Here is a 15,208-nt window from a genome sequence, read left to right on the forward strand (position 1 = left end):
AGGCAACTTATTATGTTTGATAGAAATGTAATGAGATGTTGAGGAAAATTTATGCTTTACAAAATGTTAAATTAAAAGCCCCAATGAATACTTGGAGCCCACAACTTTATATCACTTAAAAAAAAAAGAAAGAAAGACCTAGGAATAAATGAGTTCACACTGGTTTAATCAAATCTACAAGCAGTCCCAGGCTTACGACGATTTCAGGTTACGACAAATCACTTACAACTGTCTTATCGTTAGTAATATGTACTACATACAATGTTGCAATGTATAATTTGCTGAAGTTATCATTTTTAGATGTTCACTCACAGATGTTCTGTTTTATGATTTACTGTTCAAAACACTGCCGTGTAGCAGGCTACCGCCTGGTCTGCGATGAAGCTGGCGTTTGGTGCATACTCTTTTTAAATTATTCATTGTGAAGGTAAAATTGATATTTAGTTGAACAAATGCTCAGAAAATATCCCACTGACTCACTCTCTATGTTGGTGACGTTTTTCTTTTTTTTTTTTAAAAATTTTTTTTATCATACTTTAGATGAAGGTTTACAGAGCAAACTAGTTTCTCATTAAACAATTAATACAATATTGTTTCTTGACATTGGTTGCCAACACCGCAACATGTCAACACCCTCCCCTTCTCGACCTTGGATTCCCCATTACCAGCTTTTCTGTCCCCCGCGCCCCCCGCAACCTTCACTTGCCCCTGGCTGGTGCGCCCATTTAGTCTTGTTTTGTTTCATGGGCCTGTCTAATCTTTGGCTGAAGGGTAAACCTCAGGGGTGACTTCATTACTGAGCTATAAGGGATGCCAGGGGTCACACTCCCAGGGTTTCTCCAGTCTCTGTCAGACCAGTAGTCTCCCAAAAAAGTCTAGTCTTTTTTTTGTGTGTGTGAGTTAGAATTTTTGTTCTAAATTTTTCTCTAGCTCTGTCAGGGACCCTAGTTGTGCTGGGCTCAGTCTGGTGGACGCTGTGGTAGTTGTGGTCCATTAGTCTTTTGGACTAATCTCATAACATGGATGAATCCTTCCCTTGTGTCTTTCGTTTTCTTCGTTCTCCCTCGCTCCAGATAGGGTGAGATCAGAGGAGTATCTTAGATGGCTGCCCACAAGCTTTTAAGCCCGCAGACGCTACTCACCAAAGTAGAATGTAGAACATTTTCTGTATAAACTATGCTATGCCAGTTGAAATAGATTTTCTAAGAGACCATGGTCCCCACAGCCCTCAGCCCAGTAATTTGGTCCCTCAGGAAGCTTGGATGTGTCTGTGGAGCTTCCATGACCTTGCCTTGGGCAAGCTGTGCTGGCTTCCCCAGTATTTTGTACTGTCTTACCCCTTATCAAAGTTACCACTTATCTATTGTCTATTTATGTTTTTCTTCCCTACCCCTCCCCTCCCTCATAACCATCAAAGATTGTTTCTTTTTGTGTGTAAACCTTTTCATGAGTTTTTTATAGTAGTGGTCTCATACAGTATTTGTCTTTTTGTGATTGACTTATTTCACTCAGCATAATGCCCTCCAGATTCATTGATGTTGTAAGATGATTTGCAGATTCATCATTGTTCTTTTTGGTTGGGTAGTACTCCATTGTGTGTATACACTATAGTTTCTTTATCCATTCATCTGTTGATGGGCACCTAGGTTGTTTCCATCTTTTTGCTACTGTGAACAACACTGCAGTGAACATGGGTGTGCTTATGCCTATTCATGTGATGGCTCTTATTTCTGTAGGATATGTTCCCAGGAGTAGAACTGCTGAATCATATAATATTTCTATTTCTAGCTTTTTAAGGAAGCGGCTTATCATTTTCCAAAATCGTTGTAACCATTTTGCATTCCCACCAGCAGAGCATAAGAGTTCCAATCTCTGCGAAGCCTCTCCAACATTTGTTATTTTCTGTTTTTTGGATTTGTGCCAGTAATGTTGGGGTGAGATGTCATCTCATTGTGGTTTTGATTTTGCATTTCTCTAATGTGTAGTGATTGTGAGCATTTGCTCATGTATCTGTTAGCCACTTCAATGTCTTCTTTGGTGAAGTGTCTGTTCACATCCTTTGCCCATTTTTTAGTTGGATTATTTATCTTTTTGTTGTAGAGGTGTTGGATTTTCCTGTAGATTTTAGAGATTAGGTATTTAATGGATTTGTCATAGCCAGATTTTTTTCCCCCAGTCTGTAGGTTCTCTTTTTACTCTTTTGGTGAAGCCTTTTGATGAGCATAAGTGTTTAATTTTTAGAAGATTCCATTTATCTAACTTATCTTCTGGTGTTTGTGTATTATTAGTTATGATTTGTACCCTGTTAAAAAAAAAAAAGGGGCTATTAGAGTTGATCCTATTTTTTCTTCTATGAACTTTATACTTTTTGGTTTTGTATTTAGGTCTTTGATCCATTTTGAATTAGTTTTTGTGTATGGTGTGAGATATGTATCCTGTTTCATTTTTTTTTTTTTTGCAGATGGACATCCAGTTTTGCCAACACCATTTGTTAAAAAGACTGCCTTTTCCCGATTTGATGGACTTAGGTGACCATAGGTGGATGGGTTTACACCTGGGTTCTCAATTTTGTTCCATTTGGTCAATGTGTCTGTTGTTGTACCAGTACCAAGCTGTTTTGACTACCATAATTTTAAAGTAGGTTCTGAGGTCAGGTAGTGTGAGTCCCCTACTTTATTTTTCTTCAGTAGTGCTTTACTTATCTGGGACTTCTTCCCTTTCCATATAAAGTTAAATGATAAGTTTTTCCATCTCTTTAAAGAATGTTTTTGGTATTTGGATCGGGATCGCATTGTATTTGTAGATTGCTTTGTTTTCACAATGTTAAGTCTACATATCCATGAGCATGGTATGTTTTTCCATTTATGTAGGTCTCTTTTGGTTTTTTTGCTGTAGCGTTTCGTAGTTTTCTTTGTATAGCTCTTTTATATCCCTGGCTAGATTTATTCCTAAGTTTTTTTTTTTTTTTTTTAGGGGCTATTATAAATGATATTGTTTTCCTGATTTCCTTTTCATCATTTTCTTTATTGGTGTACAGTAATCCAACTGATTTTGTATGTTTATCTTGTATCCTGCTACTCTGCTGAATCTTTCTATTAGTTCCAGTAGTTTTCTCATACAGTCTTTTGTGTTTTCTATGTATAGCATCATATCATTCACAGACAGGGACAGTTTTACTTCTTAGCAATTTGGATGGATACCTCTTATTTCTTTTTCTTATTACTCTAGCTAGGACTTCCAACACAATGTTAAATAGGAGTGGTGATAAAGGGCATCCTTGTCTTGTCCCTTTTCTCAAGGGGAATGTTTTCAGCCTGTCTCCATTAAGAATGATGTTGGCTGTTGGTTTTGTATAGATGCCCTTTATTATGCTGAGCAATTTCCCTTCCACACCTATTTTATTGAGAGTTTTTAACAGGAATTGGTGATGTTCTTTGTCGAATGCCTTTCATGCATCAGTTGAGATGATCATGTGATTCTTTTATTTTACTTATATGGTGCTGAATTCTATTGGCTAGAATTTTGATGAGAATTTTTGCATCTATATTCATGAGAGATATTGGTCTATTGTTTTCTTTTTTTATGGTGCCTATGCCTGGTTTTGGTGTCAGGGTTATGCCGGCTTCGCAGAATGAATTCAGAAATACTGCTTCCATTTCTATGTTCTGAAATAGTTTGAGTAGTACTGGTGTAAGCCCTTCTCTGAATGTTTGGTAGAATTCTCCAGTGAAGCCATCTGGGCCAGGGCTTTTTTTTGGTTGGGAGTTTGTTTGTTTTTTTTTTTTTAATTACCTTTTCAATCTCTTGTTATGGGTCTGTTCAGATTTTCAACTTCAGTTTGTGTTAGTTTGGGTAGTGTTATGGCTTGAATTGTGTCCCCCCAAATTATATGTCAACTTGGTTAGGCCATGATTCCCAGTATTGTGTGATTGTTCACCATTTTGTCATTTGATGAGATTTTCCTATGTGTTGTAAATCACTGTGATGGATTAACGACCATCACATTGATGAGATCTACAAGATTAGATAGTGTCTTAAGCCAATCTCTTTTGAGATATAAAAGAGAGTAGTGAGCAGAGAGACGGAGGGACCTCCTACCACCAAGAAAGCAGCACTGGGAGCAGAGAGTGTCCTTTTGACCCAGGATTCCTGCTTCTAGTCCAGGGGAAAATTGATGACAAGGACCTTCCTCCAGAACCAACAGAGAAAGCTTTCCCCTGGAGTTGACACCCTGAATTTGGACTTCTAGCCTGCTAGACTGTGAGAGAATAAACTTCTGTTTGTTAAAGCCACTCACTTGTGGTATTTCTGTTATAGCAGCACTAGATGACTAAGACAGGTAGTGTGTTTCTAGAAATTTTCCATTTCCTCTGGGTTTTCAAATTCGTTGGAGTATAGATTTTCATAGTACTCTGTTATGGTCCTTTTTATTTCAATTGGGTTTGTTGTGATGTCCCCCGTTTCATTTCTTATTTGGGTTGTTTGTACCCTCTACTGTTTTTCTTTTGTAAGTTTGACCAGTGGTTTGTCAATTTTGTTAATCTTTTCAAAGAGCCAACTTTTGGGTTTATTGATTCTTTCTATTGTTTTTCTATTCTCTATTTCATTTATTTCTGCTTCGATCTTTATTATTTCCTTTCTTCTGGTGGCTGTGGGCTTCTTTTGGTGTTCTCTTTCTATTTGTTCCAGCTGTGTAGCCAATGTTTTGATTTTGTCCATTTCTTCTTTTTTGATGTGTGCATCTATTGCTATAAATTGCCCTTTGAGGACTGTCTTTCCTGTGTTCCAAAGGTTTTGGTATGTTGTGTTTTTATTCTCATTTGATTCTAGGAATTTTTTTATTCCATCTTTAATTTCTTCTACTATGCAGTGTTTTGTTTTTTAAGCAGGGTGTTATTCAGTTTCCATGTATTTGATTTTTTTCCCCTTGCTCTACAGCTGCTAACCAAAAGGTTGGCAGTTCGAATCCATCAGGCACTCCTTGGAAACTCTGTGGGGCAGTTCTACTATGTCCTTTAAGGTCACTATGAGTGGGAATTGACTCTACGGCAGCGGGTTTGTTTGTTTCATTCTGTTATTAATTTCTGCTTTGATGGCATTGTAATCAGAGAAGATACTTTGTATTATCTCAGTGTTTTCAATTTTGTTGAGGGTTCATTTGTGCCCTAAGATGTGATCTATTCTGGAGAACTTTCCATGTGTGTTGGAAAAGAATTTGTACTTTGCTGCTGTTGGGTGGAGTGTTCTGTATATGTCTATGAGGTCGAGTTGGTTGATTGTGGCCCTTAGATCTTCTGTATCTTTGAGTTTCTTACTAGACATTCTGTCCTTTACCAAGAGTGGCTTGTTGAAGTCTCCTACTATTATTGTGGAACTACCAATTTCTCTTTTCAGTGCTTTTAGAGTTTATTTTATGTATTTTGGAGCCCTGTTGCTGGGTGCATAGATATTTATTATGGTCGTGTTTTTATGGTGGATTGTTCCTTTAATCATTATATAATGTCCTTCTTTGTCTTCTATGGTGGATTTTGTTTTAAAATCTATTTTATCTGAGATTAGTATTGCCACTCTGGTCTTTTTTTGGTAGCTGTTTGCTTGATATATATTTTCCATCCTTTGATTTTTAATAAGTTTATGTCTTTGTTTCTAAGGTGTGTCTCTTGTAGACAGCATATTGATGGATTCTGTTTTTTTTATCTACTCTGTCACTGTCCATCTCTTTATGGGTGCAATTAAGCCATGTATGTTCAGTGTGATTATTGATAGGTGTGAGTTTATTATTCTCATTTTTTAGTGCTTTTTTTTTTTGTGGTGCTCTTGTTTTCTTTGTTCCTTATACTCTTCTGTGCTGAATTTGTGTATTTTTTTGTTTCGTTTTTGTGTTTACTGAGACTTTATGTTTTTCTTCTTTGTTTTGATGAGTAGATTTGTTAACTTTCTTTGTGGTTGCCTTAAAATTTACCCCATCTTCCCAAGTTTAACCCAATTTTTTTATCATTTTATAATGCCTTGACTTCTTCTGTATTTGAAATTTCTTTACCTACACCATTTATTTCCTTTTATTGTTCTGAGATTGTTGTCAATTACAAATTGACCTCTCTGGTTCCCTGTTGTAAATTTTTTAGTTTTGTTTTATCCTCGAGAGTTCATTTTCTAGGTTGGTATCTGGCTGATGCTGTTTTATGTGCTAGATTCAGGTTGTTTTCTGATGTTGTTGGTTCTCTAACTGAAGGACTCCCTTTAACAATTCTTGTAAGTTTGATTTGTTCTTTTACGTATTCCCTTAATTTCTGTTTATCTGGAAAAGTCCTAATTTCACCATCATATTTGAGTGAGAGTTTTGCAGGATATGCTCTTCTTGGTTGGCAGTTTTTTTCTTTCAAGATTTTATGCATGTCATCCAGTTGCCTTCTTGCCTACATAGTTTCTGCTGGGTAATCAGAATTTAGTCTTATTGTTTCCCTTTTTATGTGACTTTTTGTTTTTCTTGAGCTTTTCTCAGGATTCTTTCTTTGTTTTTGGTGTTAATGAATGTGATTATGATATGTCTTGGTGATTATCTTTTGGGGTCTATGCTATATGGGATCTGTTGAGCTCCTTGAATGTTTGGTTTTTTATCTTTCATGATATTAGGGAAGTTTTCTGTCAGCAAATCTTCAATGATCTTCTCTGTGTTTTCCATTTTATCCCTCTGTTCTGGAACTCTGACCACACACAAATTTTTTCTTTTGATTGTATCCCACATCATTCTCAGGGTTTCTTCATTCTTTTCTCTGATTTTTCCTCAGATGAAGTGGTATACAAGGATTTGTCTTCAATTTCACTGAGCCTGTCCTCCATTGTTTCATATTTGCTCCCAAAACATTCTATTCCACTGTCCATTTCTGAAACCTTGTTGTTTATCTTTTGGATTTCTAATTGTTGTTTTTGTATGATTTCTACTTGTTTATTTATTTTGACATTTTGTTTCGGTATTATTTTCTGATTTCTTCCATTGTTTTGTCTGTCTTTTCCATGATTTTGTCTGTCTTTTCCATGATTTTGTCTGTCTTTTCCATGATTTTGTCTATTTTTTCATTGTTTTTGTCACATTTTTTCTTCATCTGTTGGAGAACCCAGAATATTAGAGTTCTGAATTCCATATTAGGTAATTCCAGTGCATTTTCTTCTAGCCACTTTCTGGAGCCATCCTCTCCTTTTTTTCTTTTTTTTAATATGTGTTTTGATATTGTCTACTGTCTCTGGAACATTCAGGAATTATTTTCTTCATTTATTGATTGTAGATTTGGTTGTTTTGTCCTGCTTTTTTGTTTTATTTGGCTATGTCTGGGTAGGCAAGCTGTGTGTGTTTTGTTGATTGTTCACCTGTCTACATGATACTTCTCACCACCTGTCCAAGTGGGCAGGGCTGGTCACTCAGCTATGGTGCAGCACAGCGGGTCCAGTGGGGGTGAAGAGGCAGGGCTGGGTAGTTTGTGGCACAAACTGAGGGTGACTGGGTGGGGCTGAGGGACAGTACAGGGAGAGGTCTGGGGGACCATGTCAGTGCCACTTGGGGGTATGGCACTTAGTACACAGTGAAGATAAGCAGGAGGGAAAGGAGAAGATGTGATGTGCAGAGCTAAGTGGGTGGTTGAAAGAAAAGAAAGAAAGAGAAACAAAGGCAAAAACAGTAAAAAAAAAAAAAGCAAAAAAGGAAGAAAAAATAATTAAAAAGAGAAAAGTAGACACAATGGCACTGCGACAGAATTCAGTGGGTGGGGTGGGGCAGAACCCTGAGGCCATGTGCTGGTGGCTCTCTAGCCAAGTGGTGTGGCTTGGTTTGCTGAGAAGCGACTCAGGTGGCTCATGGGACTAGGTGGGCAGGAGAAAGGAGAGAAAAGAGAGAGAAGAAACCAACATTCAAATACAAAAACAAAAACAACAAAAAAATGTGGTGTGGGTGCTGGCCATTGGGGACGGGGTGGAATTGAGGTGGCAGTGAGTTGATGTTTCTCCTACAACGTGGCACAGCATGACTGGTCAGGAAGGGGTGGAGGCAATGGAGGGTCTAGGTGGGAAGGAAAAGGAAAAGGAGAAGAGGAAAAATTAAAATAAATTATATGGTGCTGAGGGAGCTGGCCTGTGGGGGTGGCACAGACCCTAGGAGGCTGTGTGCTCCAGAGGCTCTCCAGCCAAGTAGTATGGCACAGCCCACCAAGAAGTTGGGGGTGGTGCACAGGATGGGGTGGATGGGAGAAAGGAAAGGAAGGAAGGGAGAAAGAGAGAGAGAAAGAGAGAAGAAACAACAAAAAACAGAAAAAAAAAAAACGCAAACAATAAGTAAATAAAATGGTGTCCAGTCAGTGACATCATCGCAGACTTGAGGAGGCCACACACAGTGACTCTCCAACTGAGCTGTGCAGTATCGCCCCTCCAGAAGGGGTGATGGCATTACACAAGGCTGGATGGGTGGGAGAAAGGAATGAAAGGAAAGGAGAGAAAGCAAAAGAGAAGAAGAAAATGAAAGGAAAAGCACAAAGCAAATAAATGAAAAATCACACTGTGTCAAGAAGAGGAGGAGATGGCACATGGGGCTAGCTGGGTGGAAGAAAGGGAAGGAAGGGTGATCCTCATGCCACCAAGAAAGTAGTGCTGGGAGCAGAGCACATCCTTTGGACCTGGGGTTCCTGCACAGAGAAGCTCATAGTCTGGGGAAGATTGATGACAAGGACCTTGCTCCACAGCCAACAGAGGAAGCCTTCCCCTGGTGCTGACACTCTGAGTTTGGACTTCTAGGCTACTAGACTGTGAGAAAATAAATTTCTCTTTGTTAAAGCCGTCTACTCGTGGTATTTCTGTTATAGCAAGACAAATACTGATGTCTACAAATTGTAAATTCTATTTTAATGCACATCTTAAAAATTATTTTAGAACAATGATTCTCAAAGTCTGGTCCAGGGGCCCCAGAACCACTGAGGTCTGCAAGACACTTTTAGGGTGTTGCCAAAGTCAAAACTATTTTTATAACAACACTAATATGTTATTTGCCCTTTTTCTCTCTCATTCTCTCATGAGTGTTCAGTGACATTTTCCAGAAGCTCCGTGGCCTGTGATATTGTAACAGATTCAATGCAAAGCAGATATGAGACTCCAGCTGTCTTCTACTGAGCCAGATAGTAAAGAGATTTAGAAAAAAGTAAAGCAATGCTACTCTTCACTGATTAATTCTCTTTAAAAATATAGTTATTTTTCATAAATGTTATTTATGTTAAGAAGCAATGAGTTTATTATTTTTACTAACTAAATAAATATTTTAAATGTTTGGACTTTTTGTTTCTAATATGTAAATATCAATAGCTATAACTCACATGAACAAAGTCTTGCTCTTTGGGGTTCTCAATAATTTTGAAGAATATAAATGAGTCCTGAGAACAAAAAGATTGAGAATCATTGTTCTAGAAAGACAGGATATATACTACATATGATAATAACATAATCATTTCATCTAAAGCTTCAGATTACAAAAAAAAACTCTAAAATTTGGGTCGGGCAAGTAAAACAACTGGGTTGAATAACTTGTTTCAGTTTCAAAATGTAAACTCAGATGACATGGTTTTGCATAGGATTTTATCATTTAGAAAAATGTATATTAGAGGATTCACTGGAAAGCCTAAGGGTAACTAATAGAATCAAAATGAGACTATATCTCTTACAAAAGAATGAAAAATAAAGAAACAGTATTTTCCTTGAACAGAGAAAACAACGTAAACAAAGAGGTGTAAGATATAAAAAGTACCCCAGAATCATGAGGAAGAAGAAAAACAATCATTGTGGTTGAGTTGATGCGTGTGTTTATCAGAGTAGAACTGTGCCTTATACAGTTTTCAATGGTTGATTTTTCAGATGTAGCTTGCCAGGCCTTTCTTTTGAGGCACCTCTGGGTGGAGTTGAACCACTAACCTTTCTGGTTAGCAGCCGAGCGTGTTAGTCATTTGCACCACCCAGGGACTCTGTCTTAGTCATCTAGTGCTGCTATAATAGAAATATCACAAGTGGATAGCTTTAACTAACAGAAATTTATTCTCTCACAGTCTAGGAGGCTAGAAGTCTGAATTCAGGGTACCAGCTCCAGAAAAAGGCTTTCTTTCTCTGTGGGCTCTGGGGAAAGGCCCTTGTCATCAATCTTCCCCTGGTCTAGGAGCTTCTCAGTGTAGGCAACCCCGGTCTAAAGGACGCACTCTGCTCCTGGCACTTCTTTCTTGGTGGCATGAGTTGCCTCTCTTCTCTGCTCATTCCTCTCTTTTATCTCAGAAGAGATTGACTCAATATACAACCCAGTCCTATAGATTGAGTGCAGCCTAATTAACATAACTGCCTCTACTGATGCCTCATTAACATCATAGAGGTTAACACTTACAACACATAGGGTGATCACATCAGATCACAAGATGGTGGACAACCACACACTACTGGGAACCATGCCCTAGCCAAGTTGACACACATTTTGGGGGGACACAATTCAATCCACAACACATTCATCAAAAGATACATGTCATAAAAAGCACATTAAACTACCATTTTATAGTATAAATGTTCAAAATAGAATCTAACTATAAGAAACACAACAAGGACAAAGTGACAGTAAAAGTGTTAAAAGTCAAAGATGGGCAATTCATGTCAGGCAAATGCAAACAAGACAGCAAAATTCACAATATCTGAGTTTTAAAAGTAAAACTTAAGATTACTAATGGACAAATCTTTCATGGATGTTAAAAAGCAATTCACTTTCCTTCTTTAACTCATCAGGCATATTTTTTAAAAAGGAAAAAAATATATAGGATCTAAGTAAAAAAAAAAAGTAAAGTTTATAACGCTTGGCCTTAAACACTCAAGAATATACCATGTATTTAACCCTGAATTAGTCTAAATAAACAGTAATAAGAAGAAATTGAACAGGTTATGTTTTTTATGAAACAATATTACAATAAATTTGCATTTTAAAACAAGAGTTTTAAAATAATCTAATTTATAGACATTTAGAAAGTTCATTATCCTGATTTCAGTTCTAACCTGTAAAAAGCTTGAAAGTTGCCACTCCTATCCTTACAGCAAGAAAAAAGCTGAACAAACTAAAATTAAGGATTGTACACATTTGAGAATTGAAATCATAGGGCAAACTGCCACCCTGAATTCTGCAGAGATAGGTGACCCAGAGAAGCACAGCCAAGATCAGCTTGACTGCAGTGGAAGCCACTGGAGCCTATAAAAAATACTGGGAAAAAAAAAAAATTTAGATACAATTAAATAGTTGAAGTCTAATGAATTGCTGGGGGCAAGAAGTGAACTAGCATGAGAATGAGAAACTCACAGGGGCCACAACTTCAGGGGGCTCTCAAACTGTTATGGGTTTTATCTCTAAAACCCCACTAGGTTCTCCCAGTGAAAAGGCAAGAAAAATCCCTCATGCTTTGGGCAGGGATCGGGTTACAGAACCCTTTTTGAAATATCTCAGGGCTTTCTCCCTAACAGAGGCCTATTCTCCAAGGGAAAAGAAAGCCTTATCTGACCTGGGAAAGGGTAACAGCCCAGTTCCAATCCCTTCTAGCCTTGCTGTCTCAACTAAGTGGGGAGGTTCAAAAACAAAAACCCACTGTGTGGAGTTGAGTCGATTCCAACTCACAGCGACTCTATAGGACGGAGTAGAATTGCCTCCTAGGGTTTCCAAGGCTGTAAATCTTTATGGGAGCAGACTGCCACATGTTTCTCTGGTGGAACTGCTGGTGGATTTGAAATACCAACCTTTTGGTTAGTAGCTGAGAGTTCTAACCACTGAAAGACCAGGGCTCCTCTGAGGAGACTAGGGAAGAGAAAATTTTTTCCATACACTTTTACATTGTTTAAATTTTTAAAAACAACAATGTATTATATCTGTTAAAAAAAAAAAAAAAGCTCTTATCCTTCTAAACACCCTCTTTCCCCTGCAAAAAAGGCAGTTAACTCTCACCACCTGTTTGTATCTGTCTGTGTCAGGCCCTGTCCTCTTTCACTTTCTCCTTCAGAGGCAATGAGTTGACCATGGGGCTCAGGGCTGCAGAGATGGGCTCAGAGCACAACTGGCCTCCAAACACATGGGCTGGACAAAGTTTGAAAATGTCAGACATTTGCTTTGGATTTCAATTTTTCTTAACAGATCTTTTCTGGCCAGACTTGTCATTTAGGGTGGGGATAAAGGAGGCCTGGGGGAAATGATAGGGTTCAGAGGTCATGAGGAACCAGCCCATCCTGCAGCAATGCCTCAGAAAGAACCACAGAGTTCAAATGGCGCCAGCCCAGTGCGGTAGTGGTTGCAAGGAAGGAAGAAGAAAGACGCAGCTGATGTGAATCACGATGGTCTTAAGTTTTTCCCCAGTAGCTACTCCACTACCATGTTACAAATCTTATGTCCTCGTTCTTTTTCTATCTCCTTCTACTATATACTTGTGGAGTGAGGCTGGATGGAAATAAATAACGAATGAAAATACCAACATTACCAGAAATGAAGGAGCCCTGGTGGTGCAATGGTTAAGCACTTAGCTGCTAACTGAAAGGTTGGAGGTTAAAACTCACCCACTGGTTCTGCTGGAGAAGGACCTGGCGATCTGCTCCTGTAAAGATTACAGCCTAGAAAACCCCATGGGGTAATTCTACTCTATTGCATGGGGTGGCTGGAGTCGAACTCGATGGCACCCAAGAACAACAACAACAATCAGAAATGAAGGACGAAGAGAGATGAAGACTAACCTGATGTTCAAGTCACTGCCCCCACCTGCCATCTTCTAGTCCTGGTCCCGCTGGTCCACAGAGCTGGGCCTAGGCTCACACCCAGTGAGGAAGTGAAACATCAACTCTAACTGCAGCTGCACCCTCCCCAGCTCTGAAGAGAAAGACGACCAATGCCCCGCCCAGTGAGGGTTACGCCCAAAGCAGAAAAGTGCAATTGCCTAACAGCATGACATGACTGCACAGGTACACGTGCCCTCCTTCCCTCCAATCTCTAAGATGCTTGTCAGCCCCAGGGAGGAGGAGCAGGGACCACCTCCAAGGAGTCCAAGGAAGACAGGGGACCATTTGTTTATAGAAAGGTGGAAGTCGTTTCTAGGTGAGGTGGCAAAGTTTCTATGGTGTTATGGATTGAATTGTGTCCCCCCAAAAGATATACTGACTCGTAACCCTGGTACCTGTGACTTTGTCTGGAAAGAGGGTCTTTGAAGATGTTAATCAGTGATGTTAATAAGAGGCCATGCTGGAGCAGGGTGGGTCCTAACCCAATATCATGAGTGTCCTTGTAAAAAGAGGAGAAGAGACAGATGCACGGGGAGAATGCCGTGTGATGATGGAATCGGAGATCAGAGTGATGCACCTACCAGCCAAGGAATGCCAGAGATCGCTGGCGCTAGGAGAGAGAAGTGGATCAGGTTGCCCCTCAGAGCCCTCAGAAAGATCAACATGGCCGACACCCTGATTTCAGACCCCCAGCCTACAGAACTGTGAGACAATAAATTTCTCTTCTTACAAGCTACCCAATTTGTTCTTGTATCTGTTAGGACAGCCCTGGGACACTAATACGTTCGGGGAGGAAGTGACTCCATGTTTGCCCCTTCCCTTGCCCACAGGGCTGTGGGAAGGAAAAGAGAAAACCAGACTTTTCAAATCTCCTCTCAGGCCCATGGGCTGGCTGGGCAAGTTGGGGGACCTCGATGGTGAATTAGGCCTCCAGCTTTCAGACCCGGGGCTGGGGAGAGCCGAATGCCTGCGTTATCAACCTGGGAGTAGGTTCTCAGCTTCCAGGAGTGCAGCCAGGGAAGAAGCAGAGAACTCTCCCAGATACCACATCAAGGAAGTGCTGAGTTTGGGCAGAGAAGTCTAACGTTCAATTTTAAGTTTTCATGAATGCAGAGCCAGGCTACACCTGCAGCCAGGGGTGATTAAGAAAAAAACGAGCTTTGAATATTTCACTGAAGTCTTAAAGAGGACACCAGGCTTCTCGATGGATGGGGAAAGAGTGGGAACTGAAACTGTCCAGACCTTAAAGCGCAGGGCCATGTGGGTGGCAGGTGTATTACACTTAGGTTTGTAGTTTTTTCTCTTATCCAGCCATCATTTTGCAAAGGATTTGAAGCAACTTACAAGAACACTTAACGCTCTATCAGTATACAACTGAAAGTTAAAGAATGAGAGCAAAGAGCAAATAAGGTGGGCGGGGGAACAAAACCAAAAAACCAAAACCAAACTCATTGCCATCGAGTCGATTCAAACTTATAGGAACCCCACAGGACAGAGTAGAACTGCCCTCTAGGGTTTCCAAGGAGCTGCTGGTGAATTTGAACTACCAACTTTTGGTTAGCAGCTGCGCTCTTAACCACTGTGCCACCAGGGCTCCACAAAAACAACGATCTAGAAATCCAGACAGAACAATGTCTAAGACAGGGAGACGAATGGAATCCTGGGGATTTGTGGAATGTAGGGTCGACAATAAGCAGGGGCCCAAAAGAGGGGAGGATGGGAATCCAGAAGCAAACCTCGGTCTGTAGAACAGTAGTCTTTGAAGTATGTTCTTCTGACCCTATGACTGGCTGTTAATAGATGTGCTGAGAAATTTGCATGAATAAGTTAGTAAAATATAGAGGGTAAGAGGTTTTCATCCTTCTGCCTGCTTCTGCTTTTGCTCTTCCCCCCAAAAGGAGGGAGCAGCAATCTGTTTGAAAGAGACCCCAGGACAAGGATGAGGACATCTTTGCCATTGCAGGGCACTGTGCTACCAGGTGCTGCACACAGGTGGGTCTCTCTGTCATGGATTGAATTGTGTACCCCCAAAATATGTGTCAACTTGGTTAGGCCATGATTCCCAGTATTGTGTGGTTGTCTTCCATTTTGTGATTGTAATTTTACTTTAAAGAGGAATACGGTGGGATTGTTACACCTTTACTAAGGTCACATCCCTGATGCAGTGTAAATGGAGTTTCCCTGGATTGTGGGCTGCACCACCTTTTATCTTACAAGAGATAAAAGGAAAGGGAAAGAAGCAGAGAGTTGGAATCTCATACCACCAGAAAGCAGCGCTGGGAACAGAGTACAGCCTTTGGACCCGGGGTTCCTGTGTGGAGAAGCTCCTAGTCCAGGGGAAGATGGATGACAGCAACCTTCCTCCAGAGCCGACAGAGAAAGTCTTCCCCTGGAGCTGACACCC

The 15,208-nt window shown here is 39.9% G+C and overlaps 2 protein-coding genes across 3 annotated transcripts in view; one reads left to right on the top strand and one right to left on the bottom strand.

The window, feature by feature from the left end:
- The window catches only part of LOC100660418 (nuclear body protein SP140-like protein), a 55,982-nt gene extending 43,090 nt beyond the window's left edge, over positions 1–12,892 (bottom strand). For both annotated transcript variants that reach the window (XM_023557781.2, XM_023557780.2), the window contains exon 1: positions 12,763–12,892. In XM_023557781.2, coding sequence (XP_023413549.1) covers positions 12,763–12,794 — 32 coding nt within the window. In that variant the 5' untranslated portion in view covers positions 12,795–12,892. The remainder of the gene's footprint in view (positions 1–12,762) is intronic.
- Positions 12,893–14,670: 1,778 nt separating this feature from the next.
- SP110 (SP110 nuclear body protein) overlaps positions 14,671–15,208 on the top strand; it is a 48,318-nt gene continuing 47,780 nt past the window's right edge. Inside the window, exon 1 of the mRNA XM_023557779.2 lies at positions 14,671–14,796. Within this exon, the coding sequence (XP_023413547.2) occupies positions 14,744–14,796 (53 nt within the window). The 5' untranslated portion in view covers positions 14,671–14,743. The remainder of the gene's footprint in view (positions 14,797–15,208) is intronic.

Source organism: Loxodonta africana, chromosome 6, assembly GCF_030014295.1.
Source record: "Loxodonta africana isolate mLoxAfr1 chromosome 6, mLoxAfr1.hap2, whole genome shotgun sequence".
Lineage (NCBI taxonomy): Eukaryota > Metazoa > Chordata > Mammalia > Proboscidea > Elephantidae > Loxodonta > Loxodonta africana.